The 24,325-nt window shown below is 47.2% G+C and overlaps 1 protein-coding gene across 3 annotated transcripts in view; it reads left to right on the top strand.

Moving 5' to 3' along the window:
* Positions 1-621: 621 nt before the first annotated feature.
* Positions 622-24,325, top strand: part of FAM120C (family with sequence similarity 120 member C) — an 83,896-nt gene continuing 60,192 nt past the window's right edge. The window contains exon 1 of one of the 3 annotated variants that reach the window (XM_089669131.1): positions 622-1,462. In XM_089669131.1, the coding sequence (XP_089525257.1) occupies positions 944-1,462 (519 nt within the window). In that variant the 5' untranslated portion in view covers positions 622-943. Of the gene's footprint in view, positions 1,463-2,484; positions 2,529-24,325 lie in introns of those variants that run through there. The other 2 variants (XM_089669129.1, XM_089669132.1) reach the window with 2 other exon arrangements.

The raw sequence follows: 24,325 nt of genomic DNA, 5'->3' as shown, positions 1-24,325 counted from the left end.
AAGTTAACAACTCTGACACCTCAGCCCCCTCCTGAGGTAAAATGAAGGCTTGTGTGGGACATAATGGGAAGGAGAGTTCTGCAGCGCTCGCAGAGGGCGGTTGGTAAAATTTTGGCACAACCACCTGTTCTTTTACTACCTCTGTGTGGATGAGGCCTTGTGGAGTGAACAAGCCTGAGAAAACAATGGTCTTCGAGGTGGTATTGCCCTGAGCTCCGGCAGCCATAGTGGTGGGGAGAGGGCTGGTTACAGAAATGTTCATGGGTGAAGTATATTCAATAGGCCATCGCAGGGTGATTTTAAACAAAAACTTTATTTGAACTTGAACAGTGCTGGACGGGAGACGCCTCCACCACCTCGTGAGGTAAAAAGAAGGCCCGTGTGCGCGCGCGAGGCATGACGGGAAGAGGAGCTCTCCCGACAGCCGCCATTTACACGAAGCGGGATTTCACTCCCAGCATGCCCCGCGGTGGCCGCCCTCCCTCACACAAGCGTCTGAGTTGCCCTCTTTCGGGTGTTGGAGGGAACCCGGGCTCCGCGGGAGGCCCGTGTATAGTTAGTAATAAATACAATTGCCGTCTCTGTGACTCCGGGCTCGGGCGCGCTCCCGTGAGGGGGAGGAGGCGCGGGGCATGACGGGAGTTGTAGTTCTCGGGCCGCGGCTCGGCAGCGACGGAGGACGGGGGCTGGGACTGCATTTCCCGGGCTGCACCGCGCCTCTCAGGGGCGTAGTAAGCCGAGCCGTGCTGAAGAAGAAGAAGGCGATTAAGATGGCGCTTGGTGGCGCGCAGGGACCGTCCCCCCGCAGCCAGGCTCTGTGAGGGAGGAAGCCGCTCGCCGCGTACCGCCAGCTCCGTCCTCTCCCGAGCGCCCCTCCTCCTCCTACCGTGCACAGCCCCGGGCTCGGTTCCGCCGCTCCCCTCCCCCCGGGACCGGACACACAATGGGGGTGCAGGGCTTCCAGGAGTTCCTGGAGAAGCGCTGCCCGGGGGCCGTGGTGCCCGTAGACCTGCTGAAGTTGGCCCGGACGGTCGCTCGACAGCAGCACCGGGCCGGTTACCCCCCTCCGCCTCCTCCCCCAACACAGCCCCCCTCCCCGGCGGCGCCCCCTCCCTGCCGGGTGCTGGTGGACGCGGACTCGGCCCTGCAGCGTCTGTACGGCGGATACCAGACGGACTGGGTGTGCGGGGGCCAATGGAACGCCATGCTGGGCTACCTGGCGGCCCTGTCCCAGGCCTGTCTGTACCAAGGCGGCCTGGAGCTGGTGGCCATGTTCAACGGCACGCTGGCCAAGGAGAGGCTCCCGGAGTGGGCGAGGAGGGCGCAGGGCGAGCGGCAGACGGCCCAGCTCATTGTCAGCCACATCGGGAACAAGGGCACCCCGCCCCCCCGGGCCTGGTTCTTACCGCCCGCCTGCCTGGCCCACTGCATCCGCCTGGCCATGATCCGGTTCAGAGTCAAGGTAACCGGGGACACCTACCTACTGCACCCCTGCTACCTACCTCCCCCGCTACCTACCTATATCACCCCTCCGCCTGCTACCTATCTACTGCACCCCTCCCCATCTGCCTGGCCATGATCAGTTCAGAGTCAGTAATCGGGGACACCTACCTACCGCACCCCTTCTACCTATCTACTGCATCCCCAGGGGCGGACTGACAACTTGTGGGGCCCCGGGCAATAAGGGATCATGGGGCCCGTGTCCTTGCCCACACTCAAAGCCCACCCAAAAAACCCTATGAAAGGTACCAGGGGCATTTCATGGGGCCCCTCCTAACCTCGGGCACTACCTGAGTGCTCGAATGGTCAGTCTGCCCCTGTGCACCCCTACTACCTACTGCACCCCTCCCCCCACTACCTACTGCACCCCTCCCCCATCCGCCTGACCATGATCCGGTTCAGTCAAGGTAACCGGTGACACCTACCTACTTCCCTTCCCCCACACCTACTTCTCCCATCCGTCTGGCAATGATCTGATTCAGAGTCAAGGTAACCGGGGACACCTACCTCCCCCCTACTGCACCCCTCCCCCATCCGACTGTCCATGATCCAGTTCACAGTCAAGGAAACCAGGGACACCCACCTACATCACCCCTCCCTCATCCACCTGACCATGATCTGGTTCAGAGTCAAGGTAACCGGGGACACCTACCTACTGCACTCCTCCCCCTGCTACCTACCTACATCACCCCTCCCCCTACTACCTACATCACCCCTACTACCTTCTGCACCCCTCCCCCATCCGCCTGGCCATGATCTGATTCAGATCAAGGTAACCGGGGACACCCACTGATATACCTACATCACCTCTCCCTCCCTAACTACCTGCCTGCATCACCTCTCCCTCCCTAACTACCTACATTACACCCCCCCCCCAACTACCTACCTGCTACATCCACCTAACCATGATTTGGTTCAGAGACACCTACCGGCATAGCTACATCCCAACTACCTACCTATATCATCCCCTTCCCCACTACCTACCTACTACACCTATCTTCCTGGCCATGATCCGGTTCAGAGTCAAGGTAATCGGGGACACTCACTGACATACCTACATCACCTCTCCCCCTAACTACCTACCTGCATTACCCCTCCTTCCCAACTTCCTACCTACTTCACCTACCTCTATCTAACCATGATCCAGTTCAGAGTCAAGGTAACCAGACTCTACCGACATATGTACACCCCAACTACCTACCTATTACACCTATCTGCCTGGCCATGATCTGGTTCAGAGTCAAGGTAACCGGGGACACCTACTGACATACCTACCTACACCCCTCCTCCCACTATCTACCTATACCCCTCCCCTACCCACCTGGCTATGATCCAGTTCAGTGTCAAGGTAACCAGGGACACCTACTGACATACCTACCTACACCCCTCCCTCATCTGCCTGGCTGTGATCCAGTTCAGAGTCAAGGACCACCTACTGCTATATCTACACCCACCTACCTACACCCCTCCCCCCTACTACCTACCACACCCTTCCTCTCACATCTCCCCCGACTGCCAACTTACTACCCTCATCTATCTACACCCCTCCCCCAACTATACCCCTTTCCCATCTATCTGGCCATGATCTGGTTCAGGATCAAGGTGACCAGGGACACCTACCTACACCCAACTACCTACCTATTTCACCCCACCACTTCCAACACTACCTATCTACTACATCCCTCCCCCTCTTACCAGCCTACTATATCTCTTCTCCCATCTGCCTGGCCTTGATCTGGTTCAGAGTTAAAGTAGCCGGGGACAGTGTACATACCAAGCCTCTTCTACTTGTACAGAGTACCTACCTCCATACTCCACTAGATACCTAGCCCCTCACACCCCCCCTTCTACGTCCCCTCCCCCATCCACCAGGCCATGTTCTAACACCCCTCCCTTATACCCAACTACTTGCCTACCCCTCCCCTTATTCCATCTATTTGTGTCCCCCTCTACTTTCCTTACCTCCCCATCCCTCTGCCCAGAGGCAGTTCATCAGAACAGGGCAGTGTACTCATAGGTGTGTGTACCCCACCCTGTCTACTTCCTTGTCCGGAGACAAGCCAGTGTCCCCAATAACTGTACTCCCTCCCCCATTACCCAGATACAGGCCTACTTACAGGACAGTATCCCTTATCTTCATCCCTGTACCCCTCCCCCACCCCTTCTACTTTCCTCCCCAGAGACAGACCTATTTAATAGGACAGTTCCTCCCCAGACCTGTACCCACCCCGCTTCTTCTGCTTCCCTACCCAGATATGGGCCTGCTATCGCCCTGCCCAGAGACAGGGTCCCTTCCCCCACCTCTTTTACTTTCCTACCCCCTCACCTAAGTACAGGTCTATCCAACAGGTCAGTGCTCCCCAAACCTGCATTCCAGTTCCACCAACAGTTCCTATGTTATGCATAATCACAGACATGGTTACATTGTTTGAGTACCCCAAAACTGATTTTATTACTCTACCTGTCCATGCCCCCAAAAGGTTGCCTGCCAATGTTTTTTTAGTTGACATTGCAGTCTTGTTGGGGTGCCTGTTGATATGCTGTGCTGTTAATTGGTACTCCGAACATGTACTCCAGTCCCAGCAACAGTTCATGTTTGTGCATATAGATATAATAGTAATATATAATTAGTTACATTGTTTGGCAACTCAAAAAGGTTGTGTGCTTTTCTTAAGGCATTGCAATTTTGTTAGGCCCCGTTCAACGTGGGCGTATCGGAAATGAGCGTTTCTACAAACGTGCTCACGGTGCCATTATTTTTTTAAAGGCACCCCAGATGCAGTTGTGCAACAAAACATGCAAAAATGTGCATCTAAAATTTGAGTACATGAGTTTCTTTTATCGTATTTTTGGAGCAGATGGAGGCCCATTCGAGTGAATAGTGCCGCTCTAAAAATATGCAAAAAAAAAGTTCTCGCAAGCTCAAGTGTGAACCAGGTTGATTTTTCTGTCTGCTGTGTTGGCAATTGGTACCCGAAAGCTGAACTCCAGTCCCGGCAACACGTCGTGCTTTATGTGTGCAAACAAATTTACACACTATATTTTAATAATATACTAGACCATGCTCCATAATACCCCGGTCACATCCGGTGCAGCTTGGCACGCTATGCGATTTGCAAATCGCATGCTAAGTCCGCAATTAGAGCGGTCGTATCAGTGCTGTTCCGACTTGGTCGGAGCCACACCGATTTCTAAAGTAGTACATGCACTACTATTGGTGCGATTTGCATAGACATCTGTGTCAGATCGCAAATCGCACCTAAAATTGGCTTCTCACCCGACTTTGAAATCGTGTGTCTTCACTGTAAGTCGCACGATTTCAAAGTCGGGCTTGATGTGACCGGGGTGTAAATGTCATGGTGGGGATGTACTAAAACTGGAGCATTTAGAATCTGGTTCAGCTCTTCTTGGTGGCCAATCAGCTTCTAACTTCAACTTGCTCATTTAAGCTTTGGCAATAGAACCTGGGAGCTGATTGGTTTCTGTTCAAAACTGCACCAGATTTTGCACTCTCCAGAATGTGTCTATTATTTTCATTCACATTGCCAGGGCGCATATTGACCCTTCCATTTCCTGTGTCCTTAAGATGGTTAGACCCCCCCCCCCCCCCCGGTACATGTATGAGGCTTGTTTGGGAACATAGAGGTATAGAAAAACTGGAGATCTCTGAGCATAATGCTTAAATACTGAAGACTCATGTTAAATCTGTAATCTATACCAAAAAACATCCTAAAAATTATAGAATCAACATTGTACATGGACACTCACTGATGCCTCAACAAGTATTAGAAAAAAGTACATTCTTAAAAATAAGTGTGCCTGTTTTCAAAAACACCCAATAAAAACTACAGCCTGGAAGACTTGAAAGAAAAAAAAAAAAAATCTGAAAATAAAAATCTTCATTCAAATATATTCTTCAATAGCCACAGAAGATATGAATCCACTTGGTGTGAATCCAATCTTTGCAAACACAGATTGTCTTATGATTTCATTGTGGGAGGGACCAGCAGGCTTCATCAACTACAGGCTGCCTGGAGAGAACTACAGGAGGGGGCGGAGTTGAGACCAGTCAGCCTGCGCAAGGAGAGTGAGCAGCAATGAGAGGTTGGTTCATTACTGGATGTTCCTACAAAGGGGAAAGTCTCACACTGGATTACTGCACAGATCTGGAAGAAATGCGCAAAGCACCCGAAGATTCAAGAGGAATACACATGAGGAATGTATTTAGCCAATATTGTCTTATCATGCAGTTCAGCTCTAAGGCCTCATTTACATGGGCAGGTGAGGGGTGGTGACAGCTTTACCACTCCCCAAATACCAAGCTGCATGTTAGTGAATGGTGCTGCAGTGAAAATTATGCCATTCATTGCATTTAGTAGGTGGCACTGCCACCGACCATGAACCATTCAAATGCATGGGTCTGCTGAAAGGGCAGGTCTTGATATTCCCATTCAAAATCTTCGCATTTGAGAGTGGTGGTGGATACTGCCCCTTGTCTCATCAAGTTGCAGATCATAATTGTCCTTATATGAGGCATTAGGCCCCCGTTCACACTGATGTGATTTGACAGATCAAATTGCATGCCAAGTCGCTCCCAATTATCGGCAATGGAACCGTTCTAATTGGTGCGACTTTGGCGGAGTTGCACCAATTTGAGATGTAGTTCCTGCACTACTTGTGGCGATTTCCGGTGCGACTTGCATAGACATCTCTGTGTGAAGTTGCACTGACATCTGACTTTGAAATCCTGCAACTTCAAGTTATATTCAGTGTGAACCGGGGCTTATTCTTTTGTGTAGTGAAGTTCTTTTGTTTTTGTAATTCTTAGATTTTTTTTTGTTGATTCCTGAATAAAAAATTTTGTGTTTATGTACTGTGCTCTGAGATCTCCCTTATTCTATAATACTTCTATGGTGCAATTTTTCAGTTGGCGATCATTTCATATATATATATATCATAAATAAGACAGTATAATCTGTCATTATGTGAAACATGCACTGCAGGTAGGACTGGAGAACAGGTGGGAACCACTATAATGTATTCTTTTTCTAACAGGTATTTGTATAGTGCCAACAATGTACGTAGTGCTTTATATAATGTGTATTCAAGTCGGTCCCTACCCCAAGGATGTTCCCTATCTCACATACAGGTGCATCTCAATAAATGAGAATATCATCACAAAGTTATTTTATTTCAGTACTTCAGTTCAGAAAGTGAACTTCTATATAGATTCATTACACATGGGATATTTCAAGCATTTCTTTCTTTTAATTTTGATTATGGCTTACAGCTAGCGAAACCCCAAAATTCAGTAACTCAGAAAATTAGAATATTAAATAAAAAAAGGGTTTTTAATAAAGACGTGTGTCCATGTACAGTGCATCTTGAAAGTATTCACAGCGCTTAGCTTTTGCCACATTTTGTTATGTTACAGCCTTATTCCAAAATGGATTAAATTCATTTTTTTTCCTCCATATTCTACAAACAATACCCCATAATGACAACGTGAAAGAAGTTTGTTTTGAAATCTTTGCAATTTATTAAAAATAAAAAACCCCATGTACATAAGTATTCCCAGCCTTTACTCAATACTTTGTTGTTTAGCACCAATTACAGCCTGAAGTTGTTTTGAGTATGATGCTACAAGCTTGGCACACCTGTTTTTGGCCAATTTCTCCCATTCTTCTTTGTAGGACCCCTCAAGCTCCATCAGGTTTGATGGGGAGCGTTGGTGCACAGCCATTCTCAGATCTCGCCAGAGATGTTCAATCGGGTTCAAGTCTGGGCTCTGGCTGGGACACTCCAGGACATTCACAGAGTTGGCCTGTAGCCCCTTCCTTTATTATGTGGGCTGTGCTTAGGGTCATTGTCCTGTTGAAAGATGAATCGTCGCCCCAGAGCGCTCTGGAACAGGTTTTCATCAAGGATGTCTCTGTACATTGCTGTATTCATCTTTCCTTCGATCCTGACTAGTCTCCCAGTTCCTGCCGCTGAAAAACATCCCCACAAATATGATGCTGCCACCACCATGCTTCACTGTAGGGATAGTTTTGGCCAGGAGGTGAGTGGTGCCTGGTTCCCTCCAGACATGACATTTGGCATTCAGGCCAAAGAGCTCAATCTTTGTTACATCAGGCCAGAGAGTTTTGTTTCTCATGGTCCGAGAGTTCCTCAGGTGCCCTTTGGCAATCTCCAGGCAGGCTGCAATTTGCCTTTTACTGATGCGTGGCTTCCGTCTGGCCACTCTACCATACAGGCCTGATTGGTGGAGTGCTGCAGAGACGGTTGTTCTTCTGGAAGGTTCTCCTCTCCCCACAGAGAAACGCTGGAGCTCTTTCAGAGTTACCATCGGGTGCATGGTTACCTCCCTGGCTAAGGCCCTTCTCCCTCGATGCTCATTTTGGCCGGGCAGCCCGCTCTAGGAAGATTCCTGTTGGTTCCAAACTTCTTCCATTTACAGATGATGGAGGCCACTGTGCTCATTGGGACCGTCAATGCTGCAGGAATTTTTCTGTATCCTTCCCCAGATCTGTGCCTTGATACAATCCTGTCTCAGAGGTCTACGGACAATTCCTTTGACCTCATGGCTTGGTTTGCGCTCTGACATGCACTCTTACCTGTGGGACCTTTTATAGACAGGTTTATGCATTTCCTAATCATGTCCAATCAACTGAATCTCCCACAGGTGGACTCCAATCAAGTTGTGGAAACATCTCAGATGATCAGTGGGGACAGGATGCACCAGAGCTCAATTTTGAGTGTCATGGCAAAGGCTGTGAATACTTATGTACATGTGGTTTCTTTATTTTTAGTAAATTGCAAAGAGTTCAAAACAAACTTCTTTCACGTTGTCAATATGGGGTATTGTTTTTAGAATGTTGAGGAAAAAATGAATTTAATCCATTTTGGAATAAGGCTGTAACATAACAAAATGTGGCAAAAGTTAAGCACTGTGAATACTTTCTGGATGCACTGTACAGTACAGTATGCACTCAATACTTGGTTGGGGCTTCTTTTGCATGAATTACTGCATCAATGTGGCATGGCATGGAGGTGATCAGTCCGTGGCACTGCTGAGGTGTTATGGAAGCCCAGGTTGCTTTGAAAGCGGCCTTCTACTCGTCTGCATTGTTGAGTCTGGTGTCTCATCTTCCTCTTGACAATACCCCACAGATTCTCTATGGAGTTTAGATATGGCGAGTTTGCTGGCCAATCAAGCACAGTGATCCCATGATCATTAAACCAGGTATTAGTACTTTTGGCAGTGTGGGCAGGTGCCAAGTCCTACTGGAAAATGAAACCAGCATCTCCATAAAGCTGGTCAGCAGAGGGAAGCATGACGTGCTCTAGAATTTCCTGGTAGAGGGCTTCACTGACTTTGGACTCGATAAAACACAACTAGCCAACACCAGCAGATGACATGGCTCCCCAAATCACTGACTGTGGAAACTTCCCACGGGACCGCATGTAACTTGGATTCTGTGCCTCTCCACCCTTCCTCCAGACTCTGGGACCTTCATTTCCAAATAAAATGCAAAATTGACTCATTCAAAAAGAGGACTTTGGACCACTGAGCAACAGTCTGGTCCCTTTTCTCCTTAGCCTAGGTATGCCGCTTCTGACGTTTGTCTCTGGTTCAGGAGTGGCTTGGCACAAGGAATGTGACAGTTATAGCCCATGTCCTGGATACGTCTGTGTGTGGTGGCTCTCGAATCACTGACACCGGCTGTAGTCCACTCTTTGTGAATCTTCCCCAAACTCTTGAATGGCCTTTGCTTCACAATCCTCTCAAGGCTGCGGTTATCCCTGTTGCTTGTGCATCTTTTTCTACCAAACTTTTTCCTTCCACTCAACTTTCTATTAATATGCTTGGATACAGCTCTTTGTGAACAGCCAGCTTCTTTAGCAATGACCTTTTGTGGAGGGTGTCGATGATTGTCTTCTAGTCAACGGTCAAGTCAGCCATCTTCCCTATGATTGTATAACCTACTGATCCAGACCAAGAGTCCATTTAAAGGCTCGGGAAACCTTTACAGGTATTTTGAGTTAATTAGCTGATTAGAGTGTGACCCCACGAGTCTACAATATTGAACTTTGTCACAATATTCTAATTTTCTGACATACTGAATTTTGGGTTTTCACTAGCTGTAAGCCATAATCATCAAAATTAAAAGAAAAATGCTTGAAATATATCACTGTGTGTAATGAAACTATATAACAGGGGTCTCCAAACTTTTCAAACAAAGGGCCAGTATATGGTCCTTCAGACTTTAGGAGGGCCGGATTAGGGCCAGTTAGGATAGAAAATGTCCTGGCCCCAGCCTCGGGGAGAATAAACATGGCCTTGGGGTTGATGGTCATTAGGAATAGTGCCCCATCATTGGTATTAGTGGGAGGAATAGTGCCCCATCATTGGTATTAGTGGGAGGAATAGTGCCCCATCATTGGTGTCAGTGGGAGGAATAGTGCCCCATCATTGGTGTCAGTGGGAGGAATAGTGCCCCATCATTGGTATCGGTGGGAGGAATAGTGCCCCATCATTGGTATCGGTGGGAGGAATAATGCCCCATCATTGGTATCAGTAGGAGGAATAGTGCCCCATCATTGGTATCGGTGGGAGGAATAATGCCCCATCATTGATGTCAGTAGGAGGAATAATGCCCCATCATTGGTATCGGCGGGAGGAATAGTGCCAGTGGGAGGAATAGTGCCCCATCATTGGTGTTAGTGGGAGGAATAGTGCCCCATCATTGGTGTCAGTGGGAGCAATAGAGCCCCATCATTGGTATCTGTGGGAGGAATAGTGCCCCATCATTGGTGTCAGTGGGAGGAATAGTGCCCCATCATTGGTGTCAGTGGGAGGAATAGTGCCCCATCATTGATGTCAGTGGGAGGAATAGTGCCCCATCATTGGTATCAGTGGGAGGAATAGTGCCCCATCATTGGTATCAGTGGGAGGAATAGTGCCCCATCATTGGTGTCAGTGGGAGGAATAGTGCCCCATCATTGGTGTCAGTGGGAGGAATAGTGCCCCATCATTGGTGTCAGTGGGAGGAATAGTGCCCCATCATTGGTATCAGTGGGAGGAATAGTGCCCCATCATTGGTGTCAGTGGGAGGAATAGTGCCCCATCATTGGTGTCAGTGGGAGGAATAGTGCCCCATCATTGGTGTCAGTGGGAGGAATAGTGCCCCATCATTGGTGTCAGTTGGAGGAATAGTGCCCCATCATTGGTGTCAGTGGGAGGAATAGTGCCCCATCATTGGTGTCAGTGGGAGGAATAGTGCCCCATCATTGGTGTCAGTGGGAGGAATAGTGCCCCATCATTGGTGTCAGTGGGAGGAATAGTGCCCCATCATTGGTGTCAGTGGGAGGAATAGTGCCCCATCATTGGTGTCAGTGGGAGGAATAGAGCCCCATCATTGGTGTCAGTGGGAGGAATAGTGCCCCATCATTTGTGTCAGTGGGAGGAATAGAGCCCCATCATTGGTATTAGTGGGAGGAATAGTGCCCCATCATTGGTATCAGTGGGAGGAATAGTGTCCCATCATTGGTATCAGTGGGAGGAATAGTGCCCCATCATAGGTATCAGTGGGAGGAATAGTGCCCCATCATTGGTATCACTGGGAGGAATAGTGTCCCATCATTGATATCAGTAGGAGGAATAGTGCCCCATCATTGGTGTCATTAGGAGGAATAGTGCCCCATCATTGGTATCAGTGAGAGGAATAGTGCCCCATCATTGGTGTCATTAGGAGGAATAGTGCCCCATCATTGGTGTCAGTGGGAGGAATAGTGCCCCATCATTGGTATCAGTGAGAGGAATAGTGCCCCATCATTGGTGTCAGTGGGAGGAATAGTGTCCCATCATTAGTATCAGTGGGAGGAATAGTGCCCCATCATTGGTATCAGTGGGAGGAATAGTGTCCCATCATTGGTATCAGTGGGAGGAATAGTGCCCCATCATTGGTATCAGTGGGAGGAATAGTGCCCCATCATTGGTATCACTGGGAGGAATAGTGCCCCATCATTGGTGTCAGTGGGAGGAATAGTGTCCCATCATTAGTATCAGTGGGAGGAATAGTGCCCCATCATTGGTATCAGTGGGAGGAATAGTGTCCCATCATTGGTATCAGTGGGAGGAATAGTGTCCCATCATTGATATCAGTAGGAGGAATAGTGCCCCATCATTGGTGTCATTAGGAGGAATAGTGCCCCATCATTGGTATCAGTGAGAGGAATAGTGCCCCATCATTGGTGTCATTAGGAGGAATAGTGCCCCATCATTGGTGTCAGTGGGAGGAATAGTGCCCCATCATTGGTATCAGTGAGAGGAATAGTGCCCCATCATTGGTGTCAGTGGGAGGAATAGTGTCCCATCATTAGTATCAGTGGGAGGAATAGTGCCCCATCATTGGTATCAGTGGGAGGAATAGTGCCCCATCATTGGTATCAGTGGGAGGAATAGTGTCCCATCATTGGTATCAGTGGGAGGAATAGTGCCCCATCATTGGTATCAGTGGGAGGAATAGTGTCCCATCATTGGTATCAGTGGGAGGAATTGTGCCCCATCATTGGTATCAGTGGGGGGAATAGTGCCCCATCATTGGTATCAGTGGGAGGAATAGTGCCCCATCATTGGTGTCAGTGGGAGGAATAGTGCCCCATCATTGGTGTCATTAGGAGGAATAGTGCCCCATCATTGGTGTCAGTGGGAGGAATAGTGCCCCATCATTGGTATCGGTGGGAGGAATAGTGCCCCATCATTGGTATCGGTGGGAGGAATAGTGCCCCATCATTGGTATCGGTGGGAGGAATAATGCCCCATCATTGGTATCAGTAGGAGGAATAGTGCCCCATCATTGGTATCGGTGGGAGGAATAATGCCCCATCATTGATGTCAGTAGGAGGAATAATGCCCCATCATTGGTATCGGCGGGAGGAATAGTGCCAGTGGGAGGAATAGTGCCCCATCATTGGTGTTAGTGGGAGGAATAGTGCCCCATCATTGGTGTCAGTGGGAGGAATAGTGCCCCATCATTGGTGTCAGTGGGAGGAATAGTGCCCCATCATTGGTGTCAGTGGGAGGAATAGTGCCCCATCATTGGTGTCAGTGGGAGGAATAGTGCCCCATCATTGGTGTCAGTTGGAGGAATAGTGCCCCATCATTGGTGTCAGTGGGAGGAATAGTGCCCCATCATTGGTGTCAGTGGGAGGAATAGTGCCCCATCATTGGTGTCAGTGGGAGGAATAGTGCCCCATCATTGGTGTCAGTGGGAGGAATAGTGCCCCATCATTGGTGTCAGTGGGAGGAATAGTGCCCCATCATTGGTGTCAGTGGGAGGAATAGAGCCCCATCATTGGTGTCAGTGGGAGGAATAGTGCCCCATCATTTGTGTCAGTGGGAGGAATAGAGCCCCATCATTGGTATTAGTGGGAGGAATAGTGCCCCATCATTGGTGTCAGTGGGAGGAATAGTGCCCCATCATTGATGTCAGTGGGAGGAATAGTGCCCCATCATTGGTGTCAGTGGGAGGAATAGTGCCCCATCATTGGTGTCAGTGGGAGGAATAGTGCCCCATCATTGGTGTCAGTGGGAGCAATAGAGCCCCATCATTGGTATCCGTGGGAGGAATAGTGCCCCATCATTGGTATCAGTGGGAGGAATAGTGTCCCATCATTGGTATCAGTGGGAGGAATAGTGCCCCATCATTGGTGTCATTAGGAGGAATAGTGCCCCATCATTGGTATCAGTGAGAGGAATAGTGCCCCATCATTGGTGTCATTAGGAGGAATAGTGCCCCATCATTGGTGTCAGTGGGAGGAATAGTGCCCCATCATTGGTATCAGTGAGAGGAATAGTGCCCCATCATTGGTGTCAGTGGGAGGAATAGTGTCCCATCATTAGTATCAGTGGGAGGAATAGTGCCCCATCATTGGTGTCAGTGGGAGGATTAGTGCCCCATCATTGGTATCAGTGGGAGGATTAGTGCCCCATCATTGGTATCAGTGGGAGGAATAGTGCCCCATCATTGGTATCAGTGTCAGGAATAGTGCCCCATCATTGGTGTCAGTGGGAGGATTAGTGCCCCATCATTGGTATCAGTGGGAGGAATAGTGTCCCATCATTGGTATCAGTGGGAGGAATAGTGCCCCATCATTGGTGTCAGTGGGAGGAATAGTGCCCCATCATAGGTATCAGTGGGAGGAATAGTGCCCCATCATTGGTATCAGTGGGAGGAATAGTGTCCCATCATTGGTATCAGTGGGAGGAATAGTGCCCCATCATTGGTATCAGTGGGAGGAATAGTGCCCCATCATTGGTATCAGTGGGAGGAATAGTGTCCCATCATTGGTATCAGTGGGAGGAATTGTGCCCCATCATTGGTATCAGTGGGGGGAATAGTGCCCCATCATTGGTATCAGTGGGAGGAATAGTGCCCCATCATTGGTGTCATTAGGAGGAATAGTGCCCCATCATTGGTGTCAGTGGGAGGAATAGTGCCCCATCATTGGTGTCATTAGGAGGAATAGTGCCCCATCATTGGTGTCAGTGGGAGGAATAGTGCCCCATCATTGATATCAGTGGGAGGAATAGTGCCCCATCATTGGTGTCATTAGGAGGAATAGTGCCCCATCATTGGTGTCAGTGGGAGGAATAGTGCCCCATCATTGATGTCAGTGGGAGGAATAATGCCCCATCATTGGTATCAGTGAGAGGAATAGTGTCCCATCATTGATATCAGTGAGAGGAATAGTGCCCCATCATTGGTGTCATTAGGAGGAATAGTGCCCCATCATTGGTGTCATTAGGAGGAATAGTGCCCCATCATTGGTGTCAGTGGGAGGAATAGTGCCCCATCATTGATATCAGTGGGAGGAATAATGCCCCATCATTGATATCAGTGGGAGGAATAATGCCCCATCATTGGTGTCAGTGGGAGGAATAGTGCCCCATCATTGGTGTCAGTGGGAGGAATAGTGCCCCATCATTGGTGTCAGTGGGAGGAATAGTGCCCCATCATTGGTGTCATTAGGAGGAATAGTGCCCCATCATTGGTGTCAGTGGGAGGAATAGTGCCCCATCATTGATATCAGTGGGAGGAATAATGCCCCATCATTGGTGTCAGTGGGAGGAATAGTGCCCCATCATTGGTGTCAGTGGGAGGAATAGTGCCCCATCATTGGTGTCAGTGGGAGGAATAGTGCCCCATCATTGGTGTCAGTGGGAGGAATAGTGCCCCATCATTGGTGTCAGTGGGAGGAATAGTGCCCCATCATTGGTGTCAGTGGGAGGAATAGAGCCCCATCATTGGTGTCAGTGGGAGGAATAGTGCCCCATCATTTGTGTCAGTGGGAGGAATAGAGCCCCATCATTGGTATCAGTGGGAGGAATAGTGCCCCATCATTGGTATCAGTGAGAGGAATAGTGCCCCATCAATGGTATCAGTGGGATGAATAGTGCCCCATCGTTGGTATCAGTGGAAGAAGTGCTGCCCTATTGTTGGTCTTAGTGGGAGGAATAGTGCCCCAAGGGCTAGATAAAGGGTAGCAAAGGGCCATATCTGGCCCTCAGGCCGCAGTTTGAAGACCCCTTCTATATAATAAGAGTTTCACTTTTCAAATTGAATTACTGAAATAAATTAAGTTTTTGATATTCTAATTTATTGAGATTCACCTGTAGATACCTATACTAGAGTCAGTTATCCTACCGACATGTCTTTGGAGTGTGGGGAAGAAACCCGCACAGTCACAGGGAGAACATGCACACTCTGGTAGTGGCCTGGTTGGAATTCAAACTAATGATCTTAGTGCGGCAAGGCAGAAGTGCTAACCACTGTGCAGCAAAGAGAATAAAAGCATGGTGTAACCCCTTAAAGTGTAACTAAAGGCAAAAAAATATCTGGGATTTTCTTCTACTATCATTCTCTGTGATATTGGTAAATGGGGGCAAATAGAGAGGATGAATCTCCCTGATGGGGGCACAGACACCAATAAAAACCTGAAAAAAAAGGTTTGCCTGTAGTTACACTTCAGTTACATTTGTACATTTTCCTATTGCGGTGCCCCGTAATGTGCGGGCTACCATCCCCTCCCCCACTGGACAGACAGCAGAAAGCTAAGGGCTATATACATCTCTGTACCTGAACATGCTGGTTGTAGTATATGTGTGCGGCAGAGCTGATACGCTTTATTCACTGCTCATGTGTTTTGTTATCAAAGGTTGTAGATTTCAAAGCTTTCACCATTCTTGATTTCTTAAAACAGCCGGGTTCCAACAGAATGAATGACCTGTGAAGTGTGTACACCCATAAACACGAGTCTGAAAATCTAAGTTTCAGCATAGTAATACATTTTTAGTAAAGAATTGACACTATTAACGGCTTGGCCATCATATACCATATTTGCCGGCGTATAAGACGACTGGGCGTATAAGACGACCCCCTACTTTTCCTGTTAAAATATAGGGTTTGAGCTATACTCGCCGTATAAGACTACCCCTCTTCCAACGCACACCAAATAAAAATGAAAAAACATCAGATTTGATTTCAATATGGTATGCTATTTCATTATGGCATTCCAATGATGGGGTGCTATTCCTCCCACTGACACCAATGATGGGGCATGATTCCTCCCACTGATACCAATGATGAGGCACTACTCCTGCCACTGACACTAATGGTGCCCCATCAGTAGTGTCAGTGTGTGAGGAATAGTGTCCCATCATTAGTGTCAGTGGATGAAATAGTGCCCCATCATTAGTGTGAGTGGGAGGAGTAGTGCCTCATCATTGGTATCAGTGGGAGGAATAGTGCCTCATCATTGGTATCAGTGGGAGGAATCATGCCCCATCATTGGTGTCAGTGGGAGGAATAGCACCCCATCATTGGTATCAGTGGGAGGAATCATGCCCCATCATTGGTATCAGTGGGAGGAATAGTGCCCTATCATTAGTCAGTGGGAGGAATAGTGCCCTATCATTAGTCAGTGGGAGGAATAGTGCCCCATCATTGGTATCAGTGGGGAGGAGGAATAGTGCCCCATCGTTGGTGTCAGTGGGGAGGAGGAATAGTGCCCCATGTTTGGTGTCAGTGGGGGAGGAATAGTGCCCCATCATTGGTGTCAGTGTGGAGAATAGTGCCCCATCATTGGTATCAGTGGGGAGAAAAGTGCCCCATCATTGGTGTCAGTGGGGGAGGAATGGTGCCCCATCATTGGTGTCAGTGGGGGAGGAATAGTGCCCCATCATTGGTGTCAGTGGGGGAGGAATAGTGCCCCATCATTGGTGTCAGTGGGGGAGGAATAGTGCCCCATCATTGGTGTCAGTGGGGGAGGAATAGTGCCCCATCGTTGGTGTCAGTGGGGAGAATAGTGCCCCATCGTTGGTGCCAGTGGGGAGGAGGAATAGTGCCCCATCGTTGGTGTCAGTGGGGGAGGAATAGTGCCCCATCGTTGGTGTCAGTGGGGAGGAGGAATAGTGCCCCATGTTTGGTGTCAGTGGGGGAGGAATAGTGCCCCATCATTGGTGTCAGTGTGGAGAATAGTGCCCCATCATTGGTATCAGTGGGGAGAAAAGTGCCCTATCATTGGTGTCAGTGGGGGAGGAATGGTGCCCCATCATTGGTGTCAGTGGGGGAGGAATAGTGCCCCATCATTGGTGTCAGTGGGGGAGGAATAGTGCCCCATCATTGGTGTCAGTGGGGGAGGAATAGTGCCCCATCATTGGTGTCAGTGGGGGAGGAATAGTGCCCCATCATTGGTGTCAGAGGGGAGAATAGTGCCCCATCATTGGTGCCAGTGGGGAGGAGGAATAGTGCCCCATCGTTGGTGTCAGTGGGGGAGGAATAGTGCCCCATCGTTGGTGTCAGTGGGGAGAATAGTGCCCCATCATTTGTGTCAGTGGGGAGGAGGAATAGTGCCCCATCGTTAGTGTCAGTGGGGGAGAGGAGCGGCTGCTCCTTCATTCAGTTCGGCAGCTTGATTTTCGCAGGGCCGTTCGGCTCCGCCTCCTCGCCGGTGATTGGTCGCCTGTGTGCGCTGGCGCCCAATCACTGGTGAGGCGGAGCCGAGCGGCCGCGCGACCATCGAGCGGCCGAACTGAAAGAAGGAGCAGCCGCGATTCCTGGACCGGATCATCGTGGGACCGGGACCGGAGCCAGGTAAGGTACAGCAGCCCCTCTGCCCACCCCTGTACTTAGGACACCGCCCCTGGAAAAAGTGCTGCCCTGACACCGGCTCGCCGTATACCGGCGTATAAGACGACCCCCGACTTTTCAGAAGATTTTCAGGGGTTGAAAAGTCGTCTTATACGCTGGCAAATACGGTAGTTTATCATGTCTACTGTGCGATGTGGATGACCGTGTTGTATTAAGGCAGTTTATGTACTGCCGTCTGTTTTATGCAGGCCATAGACGGGTCGTTTATCGGCTGAATTTTTGTCCGCACGTAAAAACGACCGATATTCACGCCGTTAGTGGGGCCAGTGGGGCCAGCCCGGCGCCCGTTTTTCGCGGATGTTCTCATTTATTTTTATCGGTCATGCTGGAAAATCCACAAAAAATTATTATTATTATACAGTATTTATAAAGCGCCAATGGTTCGCTCAGCGCTGTACATTACAAAGGGGGACAGAACATGTGACAGAACAATACCAATACAATGCAAAACATGAGGGGATGGAGGGCCCTGCTCTTTTGAGCTTACAATCTAGGAGATGGACGTTTTTCATGGACATTGGTGGCAGCAACTGCACCGACCGATTTTTCGTTTATCGGCCGACAATTCGGCCGATAAACGGCCCATCTATGGCCTGCATTAGTACCCGATTTGGGAAGGTGCATATTTTACCTATCCAGATGGTATGCCACATCTACTTGTCCGGGCCAATTCTGACATTCCTTATACATGTAGAAAAACAAGTTTTTGTCTAGAAAACTATTTAGGACCTCCAAATATATGTATTAAGGCAGTTTATGTACTGCCGTCTGTTTTATGCAGGCCATAGATGGGTCGTTTATCGGTCAAATTTTTGTCCGTCCGAAAAATCGATTGATATTCACGCTGTTAGTAATAAATATATATATACACACCTTTTTTTTTTTTTTTTTTTTGCAGAGGCCCTAGAGAATAAAATGGTGGGTGTTGCATATTTTTATGTCATGATATTGTCACAGCAGTTTTTTTAAAAAATTTTTGGAAAAAATACACTTTAATGAATTTTAACTGCTTCCCGTCCACCCTATAGCAGAAATACTGCTACAGGGCGACACGGGTGCGCAAAATCACGTATATATAAAATTGATTGATATTCACGCTGTTAGTAATAAATATATATATACAGTGGGGATCGAAAGTTTGGGCACCCCAGCTAAAAATTTGTATTAATGTGCATAAAGAAGCCAAGGAAAGATGGAAAAATCTCCAAAAGGCATCAAATTACAGATTAGACATTCTTATAATATGTCAACAAAAGTTAGATTTTATTTCCATCATTTACACTTTCAAAATAACAGAAAACAAAAAAATGGCGTCTGCAAAAGTTTGGGCACCCTGCAGAGGTAATATCTTGTACTGCCCCCTTTGCCAAGTATCACAGCTTGTAAACGCTTTCTGTAGCCAGCCAAGAGTCTTTCAATTCTTGTTTGAGGTATCTTTGCCCATTCTTCCTTACAAAAGTCTTCCAGTTCTTTGAGATTTCTGGGCTGTCTGTCACGCACGGCTCTTTTAAGGTCTATCCATAGATTTTCAATTATGTTGAGGTCAGGAGATTGTGAAGGCCATGGCAAAACCTTCAGTTTACGCCTCTTGATGTAATCCCCCGTGGATTTCGAGGTGTGTTTAGGATCATTATCCATTTGTAGAAGCCATCCTCTCTTTAACTTCAGCTTTTTCACAGATGGCATCAAGTTACCATCCAAAATTTGCTGAAATTTTATTGAATCCATTTTTCCTTCTACTCGTGAGATGTTCCCTGTGCCACTGGCTGCAACACAACCCCAAAGCATGATTGATCCAACCCCATGCTTAACAGTTGGACAGAGGTTCTTTTCATTAAATTCTGTGCCCCTTCTTCTCCAAACGTACCTTTGCTCATTCCGGACAAAAAGTTCAAGTTTAACCTCATCGGTCCACAGAACTTGTTTCCAAAATGCATCAGGCTTGTCTATATGTTCATTTGCAAAGTTCAAACGATGATTTTTGTGGTGAGGACGTAGAAGAGGTTTTCTTCTGATGACTCTTCCATGAAGACCATATTTGTACAAGTATCTCTTTATAATGGAATAGTGACCACAACTCCAGTGTCTGCCAGATCTTTCTGGAGGGATCTTGCAGTCAAACGTGGGTTTTGAATTGTTTTTCTCACAATCCTGCGAGCTGTTCTGTCTGATATTTTTCTTGGTCTTCCAGATCTTGCTTTAACTTCCACTGTTCCTGATGACTGCCATTTCTTAATTACATTCCGAACAGAGGATATTGACATCTGAACACGCTTTGCTATCTTCTTATAGCCTTCTCCAGCTTTGTGAGCGTCAACTATTTTCAGTTTCAGTTTTCTAGACAACTGCTTAGAAGAACCCATGGTGCTGATTGTTGGGGCAAGGTCAGATGAGTCTGGGCATTTAAAACCTTTGAGATTGACATCACCTGGTCTTCCCAGACGATGATTGAGAACAATCCATGACACTGGCAGGTCTCAGCTTGGCAAAGGGGGCAATGCATGCTATAAATTCTGCAGGGTGCCCAAACTTTTGCAGACGCCATTTTTTTGTTTTCTGTTATTTTGAAAGTGTAAATGATGGAAATAAAATCTAACTTTTGTTGACATATTATAAGAATGTCGAATCTGTAATTTGATGCCTTTTGGAGATTTTTCCATCTTTCCTTTCTTTATGCACATTAATACAAACTTTTAGCTGGGGTGCCCAAACTTTTGATCCCCACTGTATATATATACACCTTTTTTTCGCAGAGGCCCTAGAGAATAAAATGGTGGGTGTTGCATATTTTTATGTCATGATATTGTCACAGTAGTTTTTTTAAACAATTTTTGGGAAAAAATACACTTTAATGAATTTTAACTGCTTCCCGTCCACCCTATAGCAGAAATACTGCTACAGGGCGACACGGGTGCGCAAAATCATGTATATATATGTGATTTCGCCTTTCTGGGTAGGGGGCACTCGCCCTGATCACTGTGTTGGTGTCACTGGGGATGTCAGTGACACCAAATCGGTTCCCCCCAGTGTTAGAATGTCTGCCACAGTCCCGCTATAAGTTGCTGATCACCATTACTAGTAAAAATTTTAAAAAATCCCAGTATATGTATACCGCCATTTGTAAACTCTATAACTTTCATGCAAACCAATTAACTTTTTTTTTTAGCGAAGACGTAGCAGAATACATATTGGCCTAAATTTATGTCGAAATTTGATTTTTTTTTACATTTTTACTGGACATATTTAATAGCAAATAGTCAAGCGCAAAAAATAAAAACCGCACAGGTGATCAAATACCACAGAAAGAAAGCTCTATTCGTGGGAAAAAAGCATGTAAATTTCATTTGGGTGCAGCATTCCATGACCACGCAATTGTCAGTTAAAGTAACGCAGCGCCGTAACGCAAAAAATGGCCTGGTCAGGAAGGGGGGTAAATCCTCAGGAGGGCAAAGGGTTAAAGGATAAGTTCACCTTTGGGAACATGTTACATGTTCCACCTGTTTTTAGGGTGGAACATGTAACATGTTCCCATAGCTGCCCCCACCCCCCTCCCTCTGACAGTACGGGGAGAAGTCTCCCACATGGCCGCATCATTCATTCACAGATTTCCATGAATGAGTGAACTGCAAGTCCCGATATATATTACCCTTCCCATCCAGTGACATATGGACAGGAAGTGGTTAAAAGGTGCCTGCGGTCAGTATGTAAAATCATATGTTTATTTCCACTTTGTATTTCAATTATTTCTAGCCTACTCCTATTAATCTGAAATAACAGAAAACAATTCTCTGGCTCCCTTTCTGATTAATCTGAGTGATTTTGAAGTTTGAAAACTTTTTAAAGGCCCGAAAACATTTAGGCTGCTTTCACACCGATCCTTTTTTCATCTGCTTTTACGTTAAAAAAAACAAAAGAAAAACGCGTGACCATGTATTCCTATGGAACTCTTCACACTGATCCGTTGCCGGTCCAGTGTGTTTTTTTAAAATCCTGCTTACTGCATTTTTGGTGCAGGTTTGGTTTGGTAAAAAAAAAAAAAACAAAAACACCTCCCCATTGAAATCAATGGAAAATGTATCAAAAATGCAACGGAGTTGCGGTTTCTGAGTCACATATCCTATAAAAGATGCACCGCAAACAGGACAAAAACACATGCGTTTTTGCCACGGATCAGTGTGGACGTAGCCTTACTTCCTTTAATACCTGTGCCCTGTGGGTAGACACTGCTGTGTCACACATTTCACAGAGCCTGCCTTCTGAGGTGCAGAGAGAAGGAGTTTCTGGAGGTGGAGTCAGTACAGGAATCGGGGCATGAAGGCATCAAGGTACCTTGGGACATGTAGTTCTTAGAAATTGAGGAGAAGCAGCAACGCATGCAGGAAATTCGGGAAGTTGTGGAAAGCGATGATCAGCAGAAAGCAGCAGCACCATGAAAGGAGAATTTTCAAGAAAGCTTATACTGGATTATGAATAATAACTTGTTTTATTGCAGTTACAATGCTGAGGTTATAGAAGGAAAGTGCATGCTGTGGCTATAGATCACTTTTTAGGCCACCACGTCTTTGGCCACTGCAGGCCATACTTACTTAGGGTGACCATACAATCTAATTGTACAATCTTGTTTAGATTGGCCTATGTAATACAAAGGTCTGTCTGATTTGATTCAAATTGAATATATTGTTTAGGCGTGTCCTCCTATTAAATCGTTTTGGTAAATCTAACCCTAGGTTCACACTTAAGCGTTTTCCGCAGCGTTTTGCAGAAACTCAGTACAATCCATTTAACATAAAAGAAGAAGAGAATAGTACTGCGCTAACAAGCAAGATAATAATAATAATGCGTATAAAGTGTAATAAATAAATAATATCCTCAAAAAATAAGCAAAAAATAAATACAGTGACTGTATATTACCCTATAATAACAGTTGTAAATGAGGTCCACATAAACAGAAAAACTCCCCCCTATCCCGAGGTATACAGTGCATCCAGAAAGTATTCCCAGCGCTTAACTTTTGCCACATTTTATGTTACAGCCTTATTCCAAATTGGATTAAATTCATTTTTTTCCTCAACATTCTACAAATATTACCCTATGATGAAAACGTGAAAGAAGTGAATTTTGAAATCTTTGCAATTTATTAATTTTAAAAAAAAACCCATGTACATAAGTATTTACAGTCTTTGCCATGACACTCAAAATTGAGTTTTGGTGCATCCTGTTCCCACTAATCATCCTTGAGATGTTTGCACAACTTGATTGGAGTCCACCTGTGGGAAATTCAGTTGATTGGACATGATTAGGAAAGGCATAAACCTGTCTACATAAAGTCCCACAGCTAACAGTGCATGTCAGAGCACAAACCAAGCCATGAAGTCCTAGGAATTGTCCATAGATCTCCGAGACAGGATTGTATCAAGGCACAGATTTGGGGAAGGGTACAGAAAGATTTCTGCAGCATAGAAGGTCCCAGTGAGCACAGTGATTTCTATCATCTGTAAATGGAAGTTTGGCACTACCAGGAATCTTCCTAGAGTGGGACTCCCGGCCAAAATGAGCCATCGAGGGAGAAGGGCCTTAGCCAGGGAGGTCACCAGGTGCCTGATGGTAACTCTGAAAGCTCCAGCGTATCTCTGTGGAGAGTGGAGAACCTTCCAGAAGAACAACCATCTCTGAAGCACTCCACCAATCAGGCCTGTATGGTAGAATGGCCAGACGGAAGCCACTCCTCAGTAAAAGGCAAATGGTAGTCCGCCTGGAGTTTGCCAAAAGGCACCTGAGGGACTCGGACCATGAGAAACAAAACTCTCTGGTCTGATGAAACAAAGATTGAGCTCTTTGGCCTGAATGCCAAGCGCCATGTCTGGAGGAAACCAGGCACCGCTCACCACCTGGTCAATGCCATCCCTACAGTGAAGCGTGGTGGCAGCATCATGCTGTGGGAATGTTTTTCAGCGGCAGGAACTGGGAGACTAGTCAGGATGGAAGGAAAGATGAATGCAGCGATGTACAGAGATATCCTTGATGAAAACCTGTTTCGGCTTGAATGCCAAGCGTCATGTCTGGAGGAAACCAGGCACCGCTCACCACCTGGCCAATACCATCCCTACAGTGAAGCATGGTGGCAGCATCATGCTGTGGGGATGTCTTTCAGCGGCAAGAACTGGGAGACTAGTCAGGATGGAAGGAAAGATGATTGCAGCAATGTACAGAGACATCCTTGATGAAAACCTGTTCCAGAGTGCTCTGGACCTTAGACTGGGGCAACGATTCATCTTTCAACAGGACAACGACCCTAAGCACACAGCCCACATAACAAGGAAGGGGCTATGGGCCAACTCTGTGAATGTCCTGGAGTGTCCCAGCCAGAGCTCAGACTTGAACCCGATTGAACATCTCTGGAGAGATCTGAGAATGGCTGTGCACCGACGCTCCCCATCCAACCTGATGGAGCTTGAGGGGTCCTGCAAAGAAGAATGGGAGAAATTGGCCAAAAATAGGTGTGCCAAGCTTGTAGCAGCATACTCAAAACAACTTCAGGCTGTAATTGGTGCTAAAGGGGCTTCAACAAAGTATTGAGTAAAGGCTGGGAATACTTATGTACATGGGTT

The sequence above is a fragment of the Staurois parvus genome, unplaced genomic scaffold (assembly GCF_062004578.1).
Source record: "Staurois parvus isolate SC_StPar_1 unplaced genomic scaffold, SC_StPar_1.0 ptg000068l, whole genome shotgun sequence".
Taxonomy (NCBI): Eukaryota; Metazoa; Chordata; class Amphibia; order Anura; family Ranidae; genus Staurois; species Staurois parvus.
The sequence above is the reverse complement of the archived record's forward strand: the minus strand, read 5'-3'. Positions and strand labels throughout refer to the sequence as shown.